We start from the raw sequence: 24967 nt of genomic DNA, 5'->3' as shown, positions 1-24967 counted from the left end.
TTGTTTAAGGGGACATAATAGAAAGTGTTCTTGTGGATAAAAGACTGGTAACTATATTAGATGAACTCTCCAGGCCCTTCTATGGCTTCTTTTTTTAAAAAAGTTTATTTATTTATTTTGAGAGAGAGAGAGAGAGAACTCTCATGAGTGGGGGAGGGGCAGAGAGGGTGGGAGAGAGAGAATCCCAAACAAACTCTGCACTGTTAGCATGGAGCCCGACATGGGGCTCTACCTCATGAATTGTGAGATCAGGACCTGAGCTGGAATCGAGAGTAGGACACTTAACCAACTGAACTACCCAGGTGCCCCTTTCTATAGCTTCTGTAGTCACCAATCCATCTTGGTAGAGCTGGGGGGAGGACGGTGGTCTAGACATGGATAAGTGGTAATGGGGGATGGCATACAGGGCTGTCCCCATAAAAAGGACCATCAGATTCCTCGTCCTACGTCCCCATCAAGATGCCTAGCTGACTCTCTGTTCTATTTTCCTTTAAAGTCTTTCAAATATAAGTTTTACAGGTAAGAAGGACCAATAAAAATCACTTGAGATAAAGTTTTGTGGAATCTGCGTCCTAAGAACCAATCGATTCTGAACTGGTAAAGTCCTCACTCAAACCAAAGTCTGCAATTTCCAGGGATCTGATATTTACTTAGTGACTGCTCTAGGCCGGGCACTCTGCTTGGTGCTTTACTTACATCGTCTAATTGACTCATCATAGCAACACCAGAGGGTAGGAATCATCCCCTTTTCATAAATGAGGAAATTGAGGCTCAGACAGGTTAAGTATTTGAATCAACTGGTTTCACCAAAGTCCAGGCACTTTCCTCTATACCAGGCAGCCTCTGTGGAGCCTGCAGGGGTTCTGGGATTCACCAGAGTGAAGCCAAGTCCATGGTCAAAGCTTCAGATGAGAGACAGAGCAGACCAGACCAGGAGTCAGGAAAACCACGCCAAGGATTCTCCTGCTATCGTTGGGGGAGAATGCACCTCCTTCAGAACCATCCCCAAAGGTTGTTTGGCTTTAGAAATAATCATGTTTTTGATTTTCAAGAACAACACGTGCTTACTTGAGAATTTAGAAATGCATAAAGAAAATAAAAGTCACTCGTAACCCCACCTTGTGGCCTTCTAGTTCTTTTTTCTGGGTGAGTCTGTGCCAATGTGTACACGTACATGTATTCCAATTTAGCGTGAAGCTCACTGCATGTACTATTTTGTAACCTTTTTGGCTTAAACATCCATCATGAACACTTTTCAGTGTAATTAAGTACTTTGTTGTAACATAACTTTTAATGTCTGCAAAAATGTTCCACATATGATTATCCCATAGTTTTTTTTTTAAGGCTAGCTGCTTTTTGAGAGCCTAAATGACAAGAGAGATAGCTAGACTGTTTACAGAGTGTGAGCGAGTATTGGAAGCCAGGGTACACACCATGGAGACCCCAAGGGTGTGGAAGGTGCAGGCAAACATGGAATGGAAGATGGTGAGCCCCTAGTCACTGGGCATGTACCAGCAGATTCTGACTTTGTGCCTCCCACCCCCACCCCAGACACACATCCCTTACCTGTACTGGCATGGCCCAAAGGTTTGGGCACAGGAAGAAAAACCACATGAGCTGGTTGGTGTCGATGGCAACCAGGTTGCAGATCTGCCCAGCTGTCATGTCCCCCATGGACAGGTTGGAGGTGGACAGGTGCATAATTTTATTGTAAATCTTGGTCTGGAAATGAGGGCAGAGTATTTCACATTTGTCATCATCATCATTCTAATCTGTCTCCCAGATGCCATGTGTCTACAATATGCCAGTGCCTTCTCAGTCATTCCTCCACGGGGCCCCAGAGCAGCTTTGTAAGGGGGCACTGCATTAATGGTTCCAATTTTACAAATGAGGTAACTAAGGCTCAGAGAGGCAAAGGCCTTTGATTACAGAACAAGCAAGTCAGAAAGGCAGCATTCACATGAGGAATCCTTGCCAGCATGGCAAGCTACTTCCCCAGCAAAGCAAGACCTCTCCCTTGGGGACAGGACTTAATTAGCTCTTAAATCTTAAAAGTGATCTTCGTGTCCTGTTGTATTCTTGGTTTGCCAGAGGCCAGTGGAGAACACACTTCATAAAAATGATAAAGTGGGGCAGCTGTCTGTTTTAATGTGCCTGTCTTCAACCAGGGGAGGGGCATGTTTGGAGGCTGTGTCTTGTCTTAACTGAGCCTTGAAACAAAACAAGGGATCAGCTTGGGAAGGTCTTTTGTGAGACATGACATACAAGTATCGATCAGCCCCACCACCATGGGAGTCCTGCCCCCAGAGGACCTTGTTCTGTCTCCTCAGGGCAGATGGGGAGCAGCCATGGAAATGGCTCCCTGTGGGCTCTGATCCTAAAAGCTCTGTGTGCAGAGTGATCGTGCCTCCTAGAAACATGGCAATTTTCAAGTTATGTGCTCTTAAACAAGGAGAAATGCATTTCTGTCTTCAACGTCCTAGGGATGCCTCCTCTTAAATGAAATTCTATTGTGCATTCTGTTGTCAGGTGGACTCCCGGTCCTAAATTCATCTTTTGTGAAACCCAAGCTTTCTTGTGGATCAGGTCTGCTTAAAGCATGAACCTATCGTATGTCTTTTTTGAGTTTATATACACCATGGGTACAGTTTAAAATAATGGCAATGACATTTTTGGACAGATCTAGGCACGGCCCAGGTTATGTGAAATCAGTCTTCAAAGAATAATAGTAAATTTAGTTTTAGTGAAGTAGGAACATAGAGTAATCTATCAAATAAAGCATTATTAAGTAAAGGCTAGGATACACAGAAATCCACAATTGACTGATAGCTGGTTTATGTCCACAAATTATATATATAATACAAGCATGGGGCTTAATAACTTTTCATTCAAGAACTGTCATTCTTCTCAAACCCATGAAGACGTAGACCTTTATCTACAATTTTATGTAAATCTCTGAAAAAAAGGTTTGTTCTTCTAATTTGTTTTATAATTAATACCAGCAGTTTCTTTTTGTGGCATATGAATTTAGCTCTCCTGGATTCAGACAGTTTGATAAGAACAATTACATGCTAATCCATTTAAAAACCATATTTGGCTCTTTTAGCGTAATTGGAAAATACTGGGCTAGTGTGTAATTTATGACCTACAAGTAGAAAGATTTAATTACAAAACTGACTACAAAATTGGCTGTTGTCTATGGTGGTATGTGCCTGCCAGTCAATGGAAGAGTCTGTGCAGAGGCTGGGATTTTCAGAGAGGTTTTCTGAACTGAGAAATGACTTTGTTCTTCCTAGCTTTGAGCCCCTGTGAATCTCAGAGGGTCTTGTATTTTCCTGGGCTCTTTCCACCACTCTCACATGATGAGGAAATGATTCTGTTTTCTCAGTGAAAAACCACTGGGGATGGGCAGCGTTGTCATGTACAGATGCACAATCTGTGCACAACTCCAGGGGGCACCATTCACATGGACTGTACTAAGATAACCAGAGTTTGGACTCTGACAGGGTCCCCAGCCCAGGTCATACCCTTCTCCTCTCAGTCCCTTTTCTGCAAAGCCTCTGATCCTGGCTCCCAAGGACCAGTCAATGTTAATAATGAAATGAGAAATATTTCTGTCCTGAAGTGTGATGTGGCTTTGGGATTTAGTCACAACTTCTGAGTGTTCTACTGACTTCATGGGAATTTCTGGGTATGGCAGAATCTGCTAGTTGTCTCCCAATATCCATTCTCTCCTTTTCACGAGAAGAATTTCTAGCAGGGCATATATGGCTGTCAGGAACAAAGACCACACTTTCTAGCCTCTCTAGGTGTGGCCACATGGCCAATTTCTCATCGATGGGGTGAAGAAGGACATGTGTACCTTCTGCATTATGATTTTAAAAGAAGGCAGCATTCCCTCCTTTTGTCCCATCTTTCTTCTCTTGCTGGTTTAAGTGTAGGCCCAGCATTGGCAATGTCAATAGTCATCTGAAGCCATGGGGCAGAAGGCACATGAGCAGGCTGGCAGCCTTACAGAAGGAGCCAGGGTCTCTGACAAGTGTGCAGCTGCCGCAGCAGCCCTGACTGTGTGTGGAAAACAAACTTTTGTCCTACTTAAACCACCATCTCACTGGGTCTCCCCATTCCAATGGCTGAACCAAAATTCTAAAGAGAATACTAGGGCTTGGACAACTCTCGTCACTGCCTTGCCTAAAAGTGCCCTGAATCCTTCCTGATTTTGATCACCCTTTAAACCCACTCTGGGAAGGAAACCACAGGGGGAAGGAAGAAGGACCTAGATCCAAGGGACTAGGTCCAAGGTTTAAGAGTTCAAATAAATCTTGCTGGGCCAAGATTTAAGAGCTCAAATAGACATTAGAGGCTCTCTAGTCCCAGTAAGTCAAGCTCATTTATTTTTTTTTTTGCACCCAGAGAAGACTGGTAGCAGACCCCTGGGACAGAATCTGGGGAAGGAGTCTGACGCTGCATGTGCATTCAGCAGGAAAGAATGTGGTGACCCATTAGTGACATCTGTCCCATTCTAGGCCAAGCAGGTGACATCACAGACCTCGTGCAAGGCAGAACCAGGGCTAGAACTATCGCACTCCCTGAGTCCAGCCCAAGGCACTTTGCACTCTTCCTACACCTCTTTGTCAATGGTTATTGTTTCAAAGCACTGCTAAAGGGCAACAAAAAGATAAACTCACACCGGAATTATTCTTAAGTGCCCATGAGGATGAATAACGGCGGTTCTTACTGCTAAGTGAAAACATAATTAGCCTGTATTGCAAAAAGTACCTGTATTGCTCCTCTCAAGTTAATTCCAGTTTCGATGGCGACATAGTAGGATGCTTGTAGAAATGTTCTTTGCAGTAGGAGGGCAAGGAACAGAAGCACGGCCAAGACGTAGGCATTAGCAAGGAACTCTTGGGATGAGACAAAGTAAACCCCGAGAAACTGCGTCTGAAAGAGAATTCAGAGGTGGCTGTCGTTGCTAGCAAAATGACCGCCATTAGCACCTGTTACTGTGCCACAGTGGCCATTATTATAAGACCCTCCATGCTTGCAAAGCTTTATGCAGCTGTTTATGAGGGAAATTAGACTAATAAATCCAACTAAACATTCTTCTAGCCACAGGGAGGGGTGCCTATCCCCTCTTTATCATCCTACTTAGGAGAACAGAATGTGGCCCAGTTCTAACCTCATGCCCATAAATATGACTCTCAGCTTTGTGGCCACCGGGCCCAGGGGAGATCACTCTGAATGGAACAAGAATAAATAGAGCAAATCACAGAGCGGCCAAAACCAGAACTGCCTGAACAAATCCCACAACGTGTGTTCTCTGCTACAAAAAAACCGGAATGAGCTGAGGTCTTGTCCTACACTCACCGACAGCCTGCCCTGTAGAAATTTCTGGGGAAGAAAGACCAATAGGAAAACTGTAGTGCTCCCAGGCGAGATGAAAAGTCATCACCTATAATAGGCTGGAGAAGATTTTAGAAGCCCCTGAGCCTTGTGGGGTCCCGGGACGTCCTTTTAACTTGAAGGTCCTCTTGTTGCACCTCTAGCAAGATCTCAGATGATAAGCACTGGGAAAAACCAAACATTTTGACTCTGTTGCTAAAGATACCAGGAAACAACAGCATGCCTGTTTCCAAATTCAGCATCAATAACTCCCAGGAAAACTCTGATCCTGATTAAACCTTTGCTCCCCAGCAGAACCACATCAATGTTTCCATGAAGACAGCACTCTCTCCCCTTTCTGAGACTCTGCCCTGAACTCCAAAAGCCATTTGAAAGGGGATAGGAGCTGCTGCAGGCTAAAGGGTGGTGGGAACATAGTGATGAGAAGGAGGCTGAGGGCATGTCTATGGCCAGGATTAGGTCCAAGGGGTCAGAACTCTAAAAGGAGTCTTTTTTCCTAGAGTCAGAAATTCCTGGATCTCGGATACAGGGCTATCGAATGGTAGTAGAAAAGATCTGGGCCTTCTAAACCAGCCCTGCTTCATGGAGCTTACGTCTATCATCTCTCCCTGGATCTGTGGGAAAGGAGGCTTTTCACAGACACAGAGAGAGGAAGCAGGAAGCAGACACAGAGAGACCACTGAGGTCTCATAGAGGAAGGCCCTACCAAGGCCTGAACCCCTGACTCTGTCTCATTTGTCGAAGAACCAGAGGGAAAAGCAGAAGGAGAAAAGAGAGGGTAGAGGGTGGGGGTGGGCTGGAGGCAGCAAAATGGACCTTAAAATTAGGCTGCAGGGGTTGAGACCCGTATCCTACAGGCAGGATACAATATTTATCAGGTACAGAACTCCATTCTCATAATACACTAATGAGAAGAATGCCATTATGAGCCTAATTTTGTACATGAGGCAATGGTGTCTCAGCATGGCTATGTGGCTGGTTCAAGGTCACACGCTGATAAGGGACAACATGTAAACATGAACCTGTGTGATGCCAAAACTACGACCCTAGACGTACTACCAAAGCCTTATCCAGCCTTTTGACCTTGAGTCTCCCATTGTCAGCTACAAGCTTATGACTTGTGGGGGACAGAAACATGGCCACTTGGCTGGTTCTCAGTCAAAAAAGAAGGCATGTGGGTTTGGGAAAGCCTGGTCCTATCCAACACATTTTGGAATTCTTAGGTTCTATCATCTTCTGCAGAGACCCAGCTCTGGAGAATGGAGCCCATTATATTAAAGCAACAAAGCACATCATGGGAATTTACCCCAAAGGAAATAATTTCACACCAGGAAATAGCTGTATGTGAAAAAAAGTATTCTATCTCTGGATTATAGCAAGGGGAGAGTCTGAAAAGCCATGTGAATGTCCAACCATAGAGAATGGTTAGGTATGGTATGATGCTCATGGGAATACCACACACTCAAGAACACTGATCATCACAAAAGCTCTCAAGCAGCAAGGACTGCCATGCATGTGCTATGTCACAATGATCAGAAAACACATAGGCTGGAGAATGAGGACTAGAAAAGTCAAGTGATCACATATGTTGGTGAGAGTACGGGTGGCATTTGTTAAATACACTCATCATTGTTTTCACATTTTTAACAAAACAACAAATTCTTTTTTTGCAGCTTTAAAGGCAAAACCTTGACCCCTTCCCCCCATAACACACACACACCACAGGGTCAGAAACTATATTTCTTTGGATCAAGAATTTCGTGGCCTATTAAAATGAAAATCTTCCTGTAGGTATAAGTCATTAGGACATTATTGATCTCTCTTCAAAGAGAGACATAAAAGGTATGGAGCCCAGAATAGCTAAGTTTTTATTAAGAAGTGGGAACTAAACTAGCCAAAGAGACCTGAGGTACTACTACCCAAGGAAGGCAGGCATTGGGGAGGTTTAAATGGGTATGAGGGCACTGACATTGCCCAGCACCTTGAAGGCTAGAGAGGAAAGGCCAAGGACCTGCAACATGACATCTGGTGGGAGTTAAATGCTTCAGAAGATCAGATACCCTCGTCCCACATTTTCACAAGCTCTCAGGGAAAGAAACTGTGTTTGTTTCCGGGGGTGCTCAATACATATTTTAAATCAATCAATGTATATGCTCTTCCTTCCCATCTACTTTTTATAGAAGTTATACATTTCCCATTTTTAAGTGTTTATTTTTGAGAGAGACAGAGAGAAAGAGTGTGAGCGGGAGAGGGGCAGAGAGAGAGGGAGACAGAATCCAGAGCAGGCTCCAGGCTCTGAGCTGTCAGCACAGAGCCCGATGTGGGGCTCGAACTCACAAACCGCAAGATCGTGACCTGAGCTGAAGTTGGAAGCTCAACAAACACCCAGGCCCCCCTACATTTCTCCATTTTGCAGTTGAGCTGGGTTCATTGCACAGGTAGGACTAGAACCTAGGACCCTTGACTCTATAGTTCTGACCCTCATTATCCCTGTCTGGCCAGAGATATGACTGGAAAGCCCTCCTTCCCTTGTTCTCTAGAGCTTAATGGAGAGGGATCACATGGGCTTTTGCTTCTTATTTTGGCGGGAACCAGAAGATTCATTGCCCATAGGTCCCAGCCCTGGGAGACCCTGGGTGAAAACAATGACAACTATCTTTGAACACTCATGGGCCAGTGTACCCAACCATCCATCTATAACCAGTTATGGTGGTTTAGAGCCTGGATTTAGAGGTTAGCCACATCTGAGTTTGAGTCCTAGATCATTATATATTAGCCACTGTGTCTTTATGTAAGTTCTTCAAACTCTCTGAGCCTCAGTTTCCTCACTGTAAAATGAGGCCATTAAGGGTTTCTACTCAGAGTTGTTGTGAGAATTTAACGTAACAATGCAGCTAAAAATATCTAGTAAGCATAAGCACTCAATATGTGGCAACTTCTATATGATTCCCTGAAGAATCATTTCTCCTGTGCCTCCTGAATGTCAGGCATAGAGCTGGGTGTTGGGCACCCGGAGGTCAGATAATGCAGTTCTTGTCGTAGGGGACTCAGGGTCAAGTTGGGAAAGAGACAAGGGGTTTTTGATGGTGCAAGCCCCGGATGTTATGGAAGCACAGAGGAGGGGAATCTAACCCTATTAGAGGAAGTCTTCCTGGAGGAGGTGACATCTGAGCTGAGTCTTGGTGGCTGAGAGGGGTTAGTGAGAGGAAGGGAGTCCTGCCAGGCCAGAGCAGCTGCATGGGCATTGCCATGAAGAGACCAGCCCACACACTGACATCACAAAGTCACAGAAACGCATATAAATTTACACAGTCACCCACAACAATAGCTACAAATACGTGTACTCAAATAGGGACACAGACACACATGGAAAGAGATAAACCAAGAGACACAGGACAAATAGAAGGACATACATACAGAATCATAAACAGTTTCCAGGAGAACTCATTCAGAAACACACGTACACTCACAAACTTACACACGTTTCCCCTCTGAGGTTAGAGGCTGTTTGAAGCTTTGGCCCTCAGATCAAACCCAGACTGTTCTTTCTCTGCTCAACTAATGGCCTAGGGCAGCGCTGGCAGGTTTCAGATGCTGGCAGTTCATTATGAATCCAGTTCCCTTGCCCTGCAGCCAGATCAGTGGCATCCACAGCAGGTGACAGATTGTGGGTGGGGGTTAGGTGGGAGAGGAGGCAGTAGAGGGGGAGGTCATGGGCTGCTCCCAGCCAGGGTCCCAGCTTTCCCCGGGGTGTGGCAGACGGGGCAGGAGTGTGGAATTAAAGAAGAAATAATGTTTGTCCTCGCAGATGCCAAGGGCGGTGTGATTCCTGCCAACTGTGAGTGTCCCGGAAAGGGAAGGGAGGACAGGGCAGCCACTGACAATGATGTAAACAGTTGTGTCCGGCTGTGCAGACTACAGCAGCGTGGATCGAGGCTGAGTGGAAAGAAGGGCTTTCTCACAGAGAGGGTTGTTAAATGCTGGCACACGTAGCTAGAGAACTTCTGTCCTTGTAGGTTCATAAAGACCAGAACAGCACCTGTCTCTCTGAGTTAGAGCCATTGGGAGGCAGGGGGATGAACCAAATGACCTCAATAAATGACCCCTCTGCCCCATTTTCTGGGTCCAGAAGCCCAAATGAGAATTAAGCCATATCCCAGGCAACCACACGGTTGAGGATTCTTTGCTGCTGACACTGGAGACTATATTTACTTTCACCTCTTGTTTCAGTGTCTGTAATTTGCTGATTGTATTTGGGCTGCAGGGAACAAATATTAAATCTGATAAGGCCTGCAGCCACTGAGGCAGAGCCATCTGTCTCAGGGATTTATGTACTGACGAGTAACCAGGACAAGAGCATTCCAACGAGAGGGCGGTAAATCCCAGGGTTGGTACACAAATAAAGAGAAAAGAGACCGCAAAGCTAACGTTCGGATGAGCTAAAATTCTAAGTGCTGTTCTCACTACCTCTCTGGCACATCCTGCCTCAGAGCTCTCTCACCAGCAGAAGCCCACCAGAGCTTTGGGAAACACAGGAAGAAGACAACAATGTGGACAAGCTGACAAGGGCTCTGGCCTGTGACACCCCCCGCCCCCCAATAGTAACAACAGGCCCTGTTGCTACAGGGTTATCAATGTAGAGTATTCTGGAGTCATCTATGGTCAGACTAGAACTGAAGGTAACACTCTTGTAGACAAGAGGAGATGGCCCTTCCTCTCTCTTTTGGGGCCAAGTACAGCTCAGAGGCTCAAAAGCCATCAAGGTCGAAATAAGCAAGAAGAGTCCTTACATTCGTGTTGAACTAGAAATCTGCCCATCTTAGCCTGGCCAACTCATACTCATACGTCAAGGCCCCATTCAAATGCTAGCTCCTTTATGAAGCTATCCATGACTACTGGCTGAGTTAGTCACTCCCTCTTCCTACAGTTCCCTGTATACACCCCCTCATAGTAGGGGATATATACTATGGAGTGAAAGAGACTTGGGTTCAGATTCCAACTCTGTCGCCAAGTAACCGAGAAACACTAAAGAAAGTTACCTAACATCTCCACACCTCAAGTCCCTCATCTGTAAAATGGGGATAAAAATACCTACTTCGTAAGTTATATGGTATGTGAATGATATCTCAATAAAGCTGTTACCAAAAAAAAAAAAAAAAATTACCCTAAAAGGTTGTGTTAGGCATGAGATGTGACAACACATGCATAATTCCCACAAGCAGCCGTGCATGCGTTAAGTGGTCAGGACGTGGTTGTCAGTATTGTGAATGGTCCTCATCATAACCATTGCCTCTGGATTCCCACAGCCCAAACCAGGCCTGGCACAGAGTAGGGTTCAATAAATATTTGCTGAATAAATCAGACAAACAGATTTGGAGTGTCTCATACTGCTGATCAGAAGTGCTCAGCTGATTAATTATATCTCTTAAAAAACTTAATATAAACCTCCAGAGGATTAAATGCTCTCTGCGATCTTAGAGCCAAGGAGATGAATAGCATTACACAAGGGAATGTCATAAATCATTAAGGTCCCTAATTAGCAATTCTCAGCACCATTTTCAGACTGTCTGTTTGTGGCCAGAAGTTTACAATGATATTCCTGCTGGGAAAATAAAACTCTGAGTCTTGTTACATGTGAAAAGTTTTCCATTTTGTGGCCATCTAAACCTAAGTGGCAGCAAGGAAACAGATAAAGGAATAAAGTACCCCACCCTCATCCCCAGAGGGGATGCCATTGCCCCAGCAGGGAAAATCAACCCCCACAAAGATTTCCTGCTTCTTTCGTCCAACGGGTTTCAGTCTGTAGCATCTTTAAAGTTGCAAAGGCCATTGGATATCATCTAATCCAATGAGTTTCAAGTACTTTTATAACATGGAATCCTTTTGTAAAAAGAATTTTTGATGGGAAAGGCCCACATATTCATAAAACTGGGTCAGCTTTGAGTGAAATCTGGAATGGGGGGGGAGAAACTCATGGAGGTTTCCCTCTTGTCACCCCCAGCAGCAACCTCCAAGATGTCCCTGTAGAGCCTTGAATGCCAAGATATACAGAACTGAAGAAGACAGATTGTGAAGTTGTTTAGAATCCATTAGGATGATGTAAACTTAAGCCAACATATCCAACAAATCACAGAAGCCGTAGACACTGAGCAAACAAATGTACTTCCTACAACTTTCTGAATGAGTAATAACTGGGAGAGGAATTATGGCAATGATGGCAAGGTGAAGAGATGGCAAGAGCATCATAAATCTTCCTGGGGCACAAGCTTGCCCCCTGGCATTTCTGTTAACCACATGCAGAGCATCTTCTAGAGGGAGATATTGCCAAGGGCTTTGTGCGTGTGTGATTGGCCCCTTGCACATTCTCATGTACAAGGGAAAATCTTCCAAAGGATGCCCTGCTCTACCCCTGGGATGGCCTACCTTGGGCTGGAAGACGCGGTTTTCCTTCCCAAGGTGGTCCACAATCCCGAAGATGCACAGCGGCCCGGCGAAGCCCAGCAGGTCAGCCAGTATACGGAAAGTGCTGCTGAGGACCAGGCGTCTCCCAAAGGCACGGCAGAGTGCCTGCCAGATGGCCCGGGCACCCTGCGTGCTCTGCGAGTCCTTCTGCTGCCCAGAGAGACCGATGGCCTGGTCAGAATGGCAGAATCTGGCCTCCCAGGAAGTCCCTGGTTTCTGCTGCCTGGGGAAACTTTTCTGCAGACAGGTGAACTCCAGGAAGAAATCACTGAACCATCAAGTGCATGGTGAGGTGGGCCCTCTCAACACCAACACAGTCCAGATGGGGAAACTGAGGCCAGATGATTGATCAAGGTCACACAGCCGGTCAGGGACCATGTGATGAGCACAGCATGTGGCACACTCATTCGTCACCACCTGCATTGCATCTGCCTCAGTGTCTACCCCTCCTCCCCATGCTAGGGCGGAGGCAGCAAAGGAACACTGGACTGGGAGTTGGGACACCGGCTCTGCCACCTACCAGCTGTGGGCCAGTTCTGCGCCTTTCTCAGAGCCTCCGTTTCCATGGTAGTGATAGAGGGAGACCCCCTACTTGGCTCAACTTACAGAATTCGTGCAAGTGTCAGGCCACTAAATCTCTGCTTTAATATGGGTGAACATTCCCACCTTGATAAGTCACTGAACTCCAGAAGGAAGAACATAGGACATGAGGGAATGCAGTGGGGTCACATCCCTTCTCAGGACCTCAGTTCCCCCCATGTGGACAACAAGGGTGTAAGGGCCATTCTAGCTGTGACAGTCCTATGAATCTTTAGTTCTGGACTTGTCCCTGGTTCACTGTGTGACTCAGGGCAAGCCTCTTCCCCTCCATAGGCCCTACCAGGGGTTTGACCTGATGCCTTCTGAGGTCCCCATCTGTGACTGTAAATTAAAGGGAGGAGGACGGATGGTGAGGCAGGGCCCCCACTGACCGCTTGGGTGTCGAAAGCCTCACAGAGCCGCTGGTAGTTGGTGAGGGCCCTCATGGCAATGGGCAGCTTCCCAATGGCTCGGAGATCAATGGGCTTCTTGTGGGCAGTCTTGATGAAAGCATTCATCCACCAGTAGGTGCCTTTGGATAGCAAATTCACGAAGGGCTGCAGGAAGCGCACCCCCAAGTCCTGTAGGTCCTCAGGGGGCTTTACCTCCCTTGGCGACTTGAAGAAGATATATCTCTGTGGGGCACATGGGTCACAGGGGATGGGTAAGTACAACTTCTCACCACCCTCCACTTTGCCCCAGAAAAGATCTGGGGTTGTGACACCCCACCCTTGACCTCTAACATAGGGGGCCATCTCTTGCCTATTCCCAGGAAATGGGTCCCCTCCACACCTCCTGGCCATCAGTGCCAGGGCCTCCTGGCTTATAACACTTCATTGAGGTCTGCTCTGTATCCCTTTGGCTGGGTTGGGTTGGATCTAAGCAGGACTGGGAAAGAACAGAAATCTCCCGTATACCATCTTCCCCACAGATCTGAGGACATTACCATGTTTCATGTCGGGTTTGCAGGACATGGAGCCCTGCAGACCTGCCTCTTCCACTTACTAGCAAGGTGTCTTTGGACAAGTCTCCTCTAAAAAGTTTCCTTTTTAGAAAGTCTAAAATGTGGGTGGTACTTGCATCCCAGGGGTGCTGTGAGGGTCAGTTGAGGCAGGGAGTGAGGTTGGCCTTTGTACCCTGTAAATCACCAACTAAACAGGGGTATCAGAGAAATGCAAATGCAAGTAGCACTTAACACTTATCACCCAAATGGGGCTGGCCCATTGCTTGTTGGAGGAAGGGAGACGGTTGTCGTATTCATTGCTAGTAGATTATAGTCTTTCTGGAAGGCAATCTGCAACATTGATTAAAATTTAAAATACACAGACTCTTTGAACTAGCAACTCCACTCCTTGGACTCTATCCCAAAGAAATAAAAACAGCAATACATAAAGATAGAAGCATGTTGAATACACCATTATTTGTGAAGACAGAAACTTGGCAACACAGTGAATGCCCATCAATAGGGTAATGGCTGAATAAATTATTGCTCATCCACATGATGGAATATTATGCAGCCATTAAGAAAACTAAATTAGCCATACCAGACTTGGAGGGAGTCCTAAGAGATATCTGTTGGGTGAGAAAAGCAAGATGCAGAAAACTGTGTATAATATGATCCTATTTTTATAAAATGAATATTGAGAGGAAAAACCTTACTCTTACATGTGTTGAGAAAAAAGAACCTTAAGTAGATACAAGTATATGATATTATACTAATAAAAACCAAGAATGGAAGTGCACATATTAGGTTGTTATCTGGGTTACTTGGGGAGCGGGGGAAGGTCCAGGGAGCATAGAGTAGGAAGAGAGGAAAGAGGTAAAGGGAATAAGCAAAAATGAAGCAAAAATGATAACAAAAATGATAACAAAGACATGTATGCAGCCACATTTACTCATTCAGGTATATGTGAAACTATGATGAATACATTAACTCCCTTCCCCCAAAACAACAGAAACAACAACAGAGCTCGGGGGAAGCCAGTACTTGAAGCTCTTTTCCCTCTTCTATGGGATTAAACTCAGAATCCTTCAACCTTGGCTAACACATCCTATCACTTCCATTCCCTCTGGGATCCTCGGGTAGAGGGCAGTGGGACCAGATGGAATGTTCCTCTCAAAACTCCCCCACCGGCCTCAACTCTCCTTTGGGGGTGGGTAAAGGAGGCTGACTGCTTCTAGGGCTTGGCTAAGAAGCAGGGTGGGGGCCCACATCCAGGGGAAGGACACTGATCAGAAGCCCCGCCCTGGCTAAGGTGTGTCCTGAGATGGGTGCTGGGGTGGCTCAGGAGTGGTCTTCTTACCCTCACCCTGATGACATTGACCTCCACCAGGAGCAGCATCCCGTAGAGGATCACCAACAGCCCCGTAAGGCAGAAGCGCAGCTGTGAGAAGCCGATGGCATGGTCATAGAACTTGACGAACTTGATCGTCTTGGTGATGAAGGCCAGGGTCCAGTAGACTAGCAGGGCTGCAGGGGAGAGGACATGTGTGTGTGGATTTGCATGTGTGTGCAATCATGGGTGTGCAAGTGTGTGGGAAAGAAGGAGAGAAAAGAACTATGTCAGGAAGGACGTATCTCTGTGAACAAGCCACTGTTATGGGTGTGAGAGCACATTTCTGAATAAAAGGCTGTGTGTGAATATATGTGTGTAATTTTCAGATGGTATACATCTGAAACATTAAAACATTCATGATAGGTATGTTCAAAACATTAATAATCTTGTAAGTCAAGGGGCACCTGGGTGGCTCAGTTGGTTAAGCATCCGGCTTCGCTTCGGGTCATGATCTCACAGTTTGTGGGTTCGAGCCCCGCGTCAGGCTCTGTGCTGACAGCTCGGAGCCTAGAGCCTGCTTCAGATTCTGTGTCTCCTTCTCTCTCTGCCCCTCCCCTGCTCGCTCTCTTTCTCTCTCTCTCTCTGTCTTTCAAAAATAAAAAAATAAACACTAAAAATTTTTTTTTTTTAAATTTTGTAAGTCGAGCTGGTCAGCCAAATTTCCCTTTACAGTAATTAGTAAGAAAAATAGGAAAATTATGTCTTGAAGTTAACTAAGTTGTAGGCGCCGTGCCAAGGAAGCATTTTAAGTATTATCTCACTTATTCCTTACAACAACCTTGTGAGGGGAAAAGTGCCATCACCCCTGATTTAACAGACAAAGGAATTAAGGCTCAGAAAGGTTAAGTAACTGCTCAGTCGGGAGGTGGAACTGGACCAGCCTGATGCAGAGCCCATGCCTGGAGCCTCCGCCCTATAGTGGTTTGCTTGTGGAATTTCTAAGCCTGGAAAATCTTAAAGATCCTTCGACCCACTCTTTCATTTAATAGCTGTCCTCCTCTATAAAGGGGCCCTAAAGAGGTTGTGATCTGCCCGAGCTCACTGCAAGCTTGAGTGTCCCCAGGATAGAGCCCACTACAGCATGATGATGCTCCTCATGGAGCCTGGGGGACTGGGGGGTGCGAAAAAGGAAGTCACAGTTCTGTGAGGCAGTGTGTACGGTGGTTAGAACAGGGCCTTGCAGCCAGATATATTTGGGCTCAGATCCTGTAATTTAATAGTTATGTGACTTTGGGTAAATCATTTAACCCATCCAGGCCTCTGTTTCTTCACCCATAAAAATGGGGATGATAACAGCACTTCCTCAAAGGTTGCTGTGAGCATTTAGCACAGTGGGCCTGGTACACAGCGGGTGGTGCTCTTTGGACATCAGCTGTTAATATTTTTATTATCTCCAGATTTCAGACCTGGGACCATAATCATCAGAAGCTATCAGTAGATTCTAATCTCTAAATTCTCACCGTTACCACCTGCCAATAAACCACTGTCAGCTGGCAACCAGAGGAAGGAACAATAATAAGCCCCCCTTTAGGAGATGCTTGCTTTAGCGTAGGCAGCTCCTTCCCCCTCACTCCCTACAGTCCTATGCAGATAAGGTCAGCCTACATTCCCTAGAGCTCCTCTCTAGTGGGGCCACAGAGAAGGAGACACCTTCAAGCTGCCCTCCATCCCTAGATGGGCCTGGTCACACAAATGCCAGGGTATCTCTTGGAGACAAAAGTTGGGGTCTGCCCCAGCCTGAGTCTGGGCTGGGAACTAGGCCAAGATGGTCAACTTTCCCAGAGAGGGACAAATGCCATCTATCTCAGGTTCCTGGGTGAGGGCATTAGGATAGGGGGCAGAAGTGTCTGCTTTCTGCATGCTACCCACCTCTTGACAGGACTGGGATGATAAACCCCTCGGCTTGGTCTGGTGACGAGGTCACAGGGATCCCACAGCTGGAGGCCATCACCCTGCCCCCACACCTACACTCCCCAGACAGGACTTGAGCATCAGAACCTCTTTGGCCCTTCATGAAGGTCACTTTTGGGAGCCAAGACTTGAAAATGCGCCTCACATGGGTCTTAACAGATGTGGTCTGATTTGCTCTTCATACAAATCCTGTGACTTAGACAGGGACTTATAATTCCTGTCCAGATACAGAAACTGAGGCTCATGGAGTCTGAGTTCGTGTCCAAGGTCACACAGGGAGTTAGTGGTGGACCCAGGACTAAACCCAAGGGTTATTTCCACAGTGCCGGACATCGCAGCCCTCAGCCAAAGCTTAGGGCTTGACTGACAGAAAAGCAGAAAAGGACAGTGGTGTGACAGGGGGGCTGTGGGCAAGTTTTAGGTTCTGAATTCTCATTACCCCAGCATCTTCCCTGTCCCTTTCCACACCCCACCTATTACCAAGTTCTGTCTACTTTACTTTTTTTATTTTTATTTTTTTAACGTTTTTAAATTTATTTTTGAGACAGAGAGAGACAGAGCATGAACAGGGGAGGAGCAGAGAGAGAGGGAGACACAGAATCAGAAACAGGCTCCAGGCTCTGAGCTGTCAGCACAGAGCCTGACACGGGTCTCGAACTCACGGACCGTGAGATCATGACCTGAGCCAAAGTCGGACGCTTAACCAACCAAGCCACCCAGGCACCCCATGTCTACTTTACTTTTAAATATCTGGGCCACCTGGGTCACCATCATATCTCCTCAGTGGCCACCATCATATGTCCCCTGCACTACCTGGAGGGCTTTCTCATGGTTTCTCCTCTTTCCCTCTTGCCCACTTCCAGAATTGCCTCTGTAAAGCAATGTATGTGATCAAATATGATCTCAATGCCCATGTTCCTAACAGCATTATTCATAGTAACTAAAAGGTGGAAGAAACCCAAGTGTCCATTGACAGATGAATGGATAAGCAAAATGCATCATATCCATACAATGGAATGTTATTCAGTTTTAAAAAGAAAGAACATTCGTCAGAATGCTACATGCTACATGCTACAACACGGGTGAACCTTGAGGATATTATGCTAAGTTAAGCAAGCCAGTCACAAAAGGACAAAACAGTGTATGCTTCCACTTATACAAGGTACCTAGAGTAGTCATGTTTGTAAAGATAGAAAGTAGAATGGTGGTTTTGAGGGGATGAGGGGATAGGGGAGAGAGGAGAATATGGAGTTACTGTTTCATGGATACAGAGTTTCAGTCTGGGAAGATGAAAAGTTTTGGAGATGGATGGTTGGATGGATGGATGATGATGGCTGCGCAAATGTCAATGTACTTAATGTCACAAACTGTGCATTTAAAAGTGGTTAAAATAATAAATTTCATGTATAAGTTACATACACACACACACACACACACACACACACACACACACACACACACCCCTCACACATCCTAATCCTCAATGCCATGGGATAAAGGCTAATGCCTGGGGTCTGCCCCAGCCTGAGTCTGGGCTGGGAACTAGGCCTAGATGGTGAACCTTCCCAGAGAGGGACAAATGCCATCTATCCGTGGGTGAGGGCATTAGGATAGGCATACCCGCCTGGTATGGTTCCCACCTGCCACTCCAGCCTTCAAAGTTCAGCTCTCTCTGCTTTCTGCATTCCAGTCACTGGTTTTCTTCCAGATTTCCTAACGTGCTTCTCCTGTCTCAAGACATGCTGTTCCCTCTGCCTGCAATGGTCTCCTCTCCCTTCTCCCAGGTAGTTCCTACTATCCTTCAGTTCTCAGCTCAAATGTGACTTTTTCATAGAACATTTCCTTGATCTCATCTGGTGCCTCAGGACCAAGGTCATTTTGTGGGTTCACCTTTCTGCAGGATTCCAGACCTGTGACCAGACAGGAGTCTTCTCAGAGGGCCAGCTGCTCCCCAATACCCACTGTCCTCAATGCCTGCAGCTCATTGGGTACTCCTCTCTGCTTTTCCCTGTTCTAGAATTTCTGGCTCTGCAGAGCAAAGCTCTACCAAAAGGGAATGGAGGGAGTTAGTCCTTGTTCTTTGGAGAAGAATGGTCCATCGATAGGTGGTAATTTGTGCTTTAAGGAAAGAACATTACATGTTTTCCGGAGAATGAGAAAATAAACTCAGCAAATGACCAGACAGGATGTTTCTGGGGGCAACAGTCCATCAGGCACTGGGGTTAATGAGGGGTTCTCTGCATGAGGAGATGCTTCTGAGTCTTCAGGAGAGGGAGGCTCTCTGAAGTCTGTACTTAACATCTCTCTCTCTCAACTTGTGCCCCCTAGTCTCCCGACCACACTCTCATGGGGTCACCTGGGTAGGGGGTTAACCTGGATGATCCTGATAGAGCCCAGCTCCCACCCTACATGGGAAAATACCCTCTGCCCCCTCATGACACTGTGCTGTCTCTGGATTGGCACAGAGTGTTCCAGACTCCAGATGCCAATTAGATGTTGTGACTCCTAAAAATCATAGCCTGACTTAATGACACACAGTCTGACCACAGCCTAACAGTCAGAGGTACAGCCCTGACCTTCGACATGCAGACTGAGCCAAACACAGAGGTAGACCTCCAGATTTATACCTTTGGCCCAAGTGGTTTGATTACCCTTAGACACACAGTCTCAGAAGCAGTTAAGAGCCTCCTTGGGTGCCAGACTCCTGGGATCTAGACCTGGTTCTGCCCCTTGACCGGTAGGGAAGACTAGTAAAATCACTTAAGCTCTGAGTCTCAATTTCCTGTTGTGTAAAGGGGAGATAATAATAGTACCTACCTCTTAGTGTTGTTGTAAGGATCAAATGAGTTAATGTGTCAGGACATATCTGACACATAGCAAGTGTTAAATGAATGTTCGCTGTCATTGTTTGTAACCTCTCTGAGTTCAGTGTCCACATCTGTAGAATGGGGATAGCAATGATACCCATATGGAGATTGTGGAAATCAAGTGAAATAATGCATGTAAGCCTGGCACACAGTACATGCTCAACAAACATCAATAGTCATTCCCCGGGACCCCAGCCACATAGTGTCAGAAGGTTTAAGTAAGCACTCCTTCTTGGATCTTTCTAAATGTTCACAAACTGCAGGCTCTAACTCTGGGGTCCTGGGGTCTAGGTATTCTCTCTCCAGGTAACCTCATCCACACTCAAGCTTTAGGTGCCACCTGTAAGCCCGTGACCTCTGAAAGTATACATCTCCAGTCCTGACCTCCCTCAAGTGCCTGGCTCATTTATTCACCTGCTCATTTGACACATGGGTTGGCTGCTTCAAACTCAACATGTCCCAACCCCGCCCCAGCTCTCCAAACCCCAGCCCCTGCTCCTTTGCCATATCAGTTATTAATACCATCACTTGCCCAGGTGCTCAGACCCAAAGCCTAGGTGTCTTCTCTGTTCCTCTCTTGCCATTCTTTCTCTTCCTCTTTTGGCTTTGCCCACACTGGACTATTTGCCAGTTTGTTCCTACCAGAAGGCCTTTGCACTTGCTATTCCAAACCACGGAAAATTTCTTCCCCTAAATACCCACACGCTTTCTCTCATCAGAGATCTTTCCTGACCACCCTATATAGACAGCAATACAGCCATCACACTCAAAGACTTGCTCAGCTTTCTTTTCTTCACAGCATCATTCCTCCCTATTTGTTTATTCACTCTCTTTCTCCCACACCAGAAGGCAGGGATTGTTTCAGCTCCACTTCTGAACCTCTAGCACCTAGAACAATGCCTGGCACATAGTCAGTGTTCAGAAAACGTTATCTGAAGGAATGAATGGAGGTAACCATCCCTCTCCCCTCCCCTCCCTCTCCCCTACCTATCAGCAGCTTGGGGAAGTTGGAGGTCTCGATGTTGTGATAGTAGACCACGGAGGTGACAGCAGCCATGAATGCCATCCCGGCTGGCATGTACAGGTGGAGATGGCGGGATTCAGTCACCCTGGGATGGGGGAGAGGGAGAAAGAGAGAGAGATTGGAGGTAGATGGGCCAATAGCGCAGCCCAGGCTTTACGCTTCGGATTTAGCACACAGTAGGGCCTCTGGATCATACACACAGCTCCACTTCTTATACTGACAGCTCTGCCCAGCCTACACAGATCCCAAACATGCTCTTTAGTTAGGGGCCCCCGAGTCCACACAATGAGACTATGAGGGCTCAGTATCCAGGCTTTGGAACTCATGACCTTCTCTCCCTGGGTTCGCGCTTATAGAACCTGCCATGGGGAAGCCAGCTTTGGCAGTCACAGCTGGAGAGTCTTCAGCCTGGAACCACTTCTCTGGGAGTGAACACAGCTGGCTTCCTGTCCCTGGGGTCCCTTGGGCAGTACGGGGACCCGTACACCACAAGCCTGTTAATGACAGCCCCACTTAGCATGAACAGCATAAATCAGCATTGGACCCAGCCCCAGGTGGTGCAATGACAGCACTGATAGTCAACATTTATTGAGCATTTACCCTGTGCCAGGCACTGTTCTAAGCACGTGATGTATATGAATTCATTTAATCTTCAGGAAATCCCATGAAGTCTGTACTCTTAGTCTCATTTTACAGTTGAGGCATAGAGAGGCTAAGAGGTCACAGTTTTGGTTTCTTCCCTTGGGATGGTGATGGAGGCCAATACCAGCTCATCCCCTCCCCACTGTAACTCACGGAGGTCTCTGTGGTGGGTGGACTCTGGTCTGGTGACAAGACCTGTAGGGAGCCAGAGCTCTCTCAGATTTCACGCTTCCCCATGACTGGTGAGGAAGCTCATTACTTAATTGGCCTAACTGTGCCCTTCCACAGCTCCCTCCTACAGAAAGCAAAACCCACACTGCTCAGCCTGGCACCAAAGGTCCAGGTGATATGGCCTCAAGCCACTTTTTCAGCACTGCTCAGCCCGTTATTTCTGCTGAGGCCATTTTGAGACCCCCCCCACTCCATTTCCAGAAGGCCCCCTCCAACTTCCCACCTCGGTGCTGCTCTTGCTTGCATTGCTCCTTCTGCCCAGCATGCCAAGCATCTCTGCCCTCAAGAAGCTGACAGTGGGGAGAGGGCAACCATGCTTGGAGCTAACCTCCTGTCTAGGCAGTCTAGGGAAGTGATATTGCAGATGGACTGAAGGTTGAGAGCGCAAGAGTAGGTGGACAACCAAGGAGAACTTCACAGAGGAGGTGGCACCAGGCTGGACTTTGAAGGGGGAACTAGAGTTCAACAGAGAAGGAGGGAGGACATGAGGAGAGCCATGAGGGGGCCCTAAGTAGTCTGGTAAGACTAGTGTATAGGGTGTAGAGGCAGTATGGGCTGTTTATCAAATAACATGTTCTCCTCCTGCTTTGCTAAAAGAACCACAAGTTTGTTCTAGCAGCAGTGGGCCCAGCCCTAGGGAATGGATGGTGATTGGTTCAAGCAGCCATGCAATTCCACATCCCTTTGCCAGTGATTGGTCTAAGGGTGGCCATATAACCCAATGCTGGCCAATGAGATGCAAAGGAAAGTCTGCAGAGGAAGATATCATGCATAAGGAAGAGACATATGACAGCATGTCCCCTTTGCCTTTGCCTTCCTTTTTTTTTTTTCTTAATTTTTTTAAATGTTTTATTTATTTTTGAGACAGAGAGAGACAGAGCACGTGCAGGGGAGGGGCAGAGAGAGAGCGAGACACAGAATCTGAAGCAGGCTCCAGGCTCTGAGCTGTCAGCACAGAGCCTGTCGCTGGGCTCAAACTCAGATTGCAAGATCATGACCTGAGCTGAAGTCAGCCACTCAACCGACTGAGCCACCCAGGCACCTGTGCCCTTGCCTTCCTAAGTGATATCCGGAGCTTGGCAGCCATCTTGTGACCATGGGGAAAGATTCGGTAGACACACAGAGGATAAAGTAGAAAGATGGGAAGAGTCTGGGTCTCTGATGACATCACTAAGTCACCAAACCAACTAGAGAGGTGGCCTCCAGATTTCTTAATAAATGAGACCATAAATGTTGATACTTTTTAAACCTTAGTTAGTGGATATTCTCAGCAAAAGACTTATACAGGAGGTACAGGGCAGTCACTAATGGGGTCACTGGGAGCAGCCAACACCCTGTTCAGGGGTCTTCAAAACTCCTGCCTTTGTACTCCTTGAAATAAGTTTTTGAAAAAACTTATACTCCACACATTTTTAAGTTAAATGTTATATCATAAGTTTAAATAAATTCATTTTTGCAATAGGAGGTAGAAATGATAAACATTTGATATAAGTAAATAAGATGAAGATTAACCATAACTGAAATAAATATTTCATGACATAACTGAACAAAACAGACTTTGGCTGCTTTCCTGAATAATATACACTGAATTAGGTTAGAAATTAGGTAAAAGTTTTTTATATATGGGTTTTTTCCAGTGTATCGTGATCTAGGAAAACATTCTAGTTATATTGCTAAAAAAAGTATTTCCTCCCTGACTTGTACTGCTTTTGGTGTTCTAAATTCAGAGCTCCACACAAAAACAAAACCCAAAGGAAGAGAGGAAGCCCTATAGGTTTAAGATGCCTTAATTAATCACTAAATGCGGCTTACCCTAAACTAAGCCAGAGTTTGAAGACTACTGCTTTAACTAGCCTCCACTGCCCCTGCCCTTAGACTCCCAGGTAGGTCTGCAAACCCAGGCCAGGGTGGACTGGGGGTCCCACAGGGCAGGATCTGTGGCCTCTCCTCTTGTCTGCTCCCTTCCTATGTCCTTTCTTCATGCTTGCCTGCCCAGGGGTATGGGCCCACAGATGGAGGCCAGCAAAGACCAGGTGGCAAGTGTCCAGTTCAGGAGCCAGCCTGCCTCCTGGGGAGGAAATGGCAGTTTGCACTGAGCTGGGGAGATAGGGGATACAGATGCAGCCCCACACAGGAGGGGCTGCTGGCAGCGGGCAGGAGGGAGTCCCTGACCTGGTTCATTCTGGTCTCCCTCATTCTGGGAGATGTACTATCTGCCCAGGGCTCCGCTATTCCATTTCTGCACCCTGTCTGTACTCTAATTTCATCCTCCATGGCCCTGTGAAGCAGGCAAGGCAGGGATTATTATGCTCATTTCACAGGTAGAGAAAGTGAGGCCCAGAAAGGCTGAGTGACTGCTCTGAAGTCCTGTAGCTGATACGCAGCAGAAGCACCAGCCGATGACCCAGGTCTACCTCCTCCACAGGCAGGGTGTTTTCCTCTCTGCCACTACACTGATTATAACCCAGTGAGAATTTCTGGCCTGGGGGCTCACAAAGCATCCTTCCCCTTTTGAACATTTGTGCTGCTTTGGAAGGGGTATCTGGATGGGGGATGGGAGGTGGACTTGTCACCTGCTAGTTATGTGGCAGCAAGCATTCCGGTCTTCTTGCTCATCTGGGGGACTCTGACAACCGGGAGGAGCCCCAAGGCAAGCAGTTGTCCCAGAGACTTCTGCTGGAGCCAGCATGCAGGGACACTGGGGGTGGGACAGTGAGGTAGTGTGTATGGGCTGGGGGATCCCATCCCCCTGCTGCTGGCTGGCAGGAGTGGAATCTGGGCATGGTCTGATTCCAGCTCAGAGTGGTTGGACTTCTGATATTTTAGCCACATGCCCTCCACCCTCCACCACCCCCTCACCCAGGCAGTCGCTCAGCCTTCCTCCATGAGATGGCTGCTTCATCTCCTCCTTCTGCACCCCCGCTGCTGACACACCATTTCTGGCACTGTCATCTCTCACCTAGACTACTATAATCACCTCCTAGGTGCTGTTTCTACCTCCAGCCTCTCCCTGCCTCCAGGCTGCCCTGGACACCTCCCAGGGTCCTCACCCCAAAATGCTGTGCTGACCATGTGTCTCTTCTGGTCCAAACTGCTGACAAAACCCAACCCAGACACAGCCTAGCATTCCAAGCCCTCCTGGAGAGGCCCCCACCCTGATTTCCAAGCCCCTGCATCCATCACTCCCCTGCTTGTGTTTCATGCTCCAGCCCCCAGGCACTACTCTCACCCCAACCTGCTTTCCTTCCAGTGCCTTTATTCCCCCTCCCTCCTGACTCACTGGCCCTCCCTCTCCGGAACTCCTCTGCTGTCAGACCTTGTCATACCTCCAGACTCAGCTCAGGAGCCCCTCAGTCACGAAGCTTGCCCAGTCCTGCCTTCCTCTCTCCTCCCAGAGTTCTTACTTGTACCATTATTTCATTTCTTCTCTTAAGGAGTCAATAAATATCTATGCGGCTTTGTCACGTGCCTTGTGCTGTGACTATAAAGATGGATAAAACCCAACTCTG

The 24967-nt window shown here is 47.0% G+C and overlaps 1 protein-coding gene across 6 annotated transcripts in view; it reads right to left on the bottom strand.

Moving 5' to 3' along the window:
* Positions 1-24967, bottom strand: part of ABCC8 (ATP binding cassette subfamily C member 8) — a 76975-nt gene that overhangs the window by 49802 nt on the left and 2206 nt on the right. For 2 of the 6 annotated variants that reach the window (XM_019456451.2, XM_019456454.2), the window contains exons 3-8: positions 20549-20670; positions 14751-14917; positions 12840-13082; positions 11830-12018; positions 4780-4944; positions 1567-1722 (exon numbers count right to left, since the gene is read on the bottom strand). In XM_019456451.2, coding sequence (XP_019311996.1) covers positions 1567-1722; positions 4780-4944; positions 11830-12018; positions 12840-13082; positions 14751-14917; positions 20549-20670 — 1042 coding nt within the window. Of the gene's footprint in view, positions 1-1566; positions 1723-4779; positions 4945-11829; positions 12019-12839; positions 13083-14750; positions 14918-20548; positions 20671-24784; positions 24865-24967 lie in introns of those variants that run through there. The other 4 variants (XM_019456455.2, XM_053899924.1, XM_053899925.1 and 1 more) reach the window with 3 other exon arrangements.

This window comes from Panthera pardus, unplaced genomic scaffold, assembly GCF_024362965.1.
Source record: "Panthera pardus isolate Hobbes unplaced genomic scaffold, ASM2436296v1 HiC_scaffold_12, whole genome shotgun sequence".
Taxonomy (NCBI): Eukaryota; Metazoa; Chordata; class Mammalia; order Carnivora; family Felidae; genus Panthera; species Panthera pardus.
This window is presented reverse-complemented; position numbering and strand designations above follow the sequence as displayed.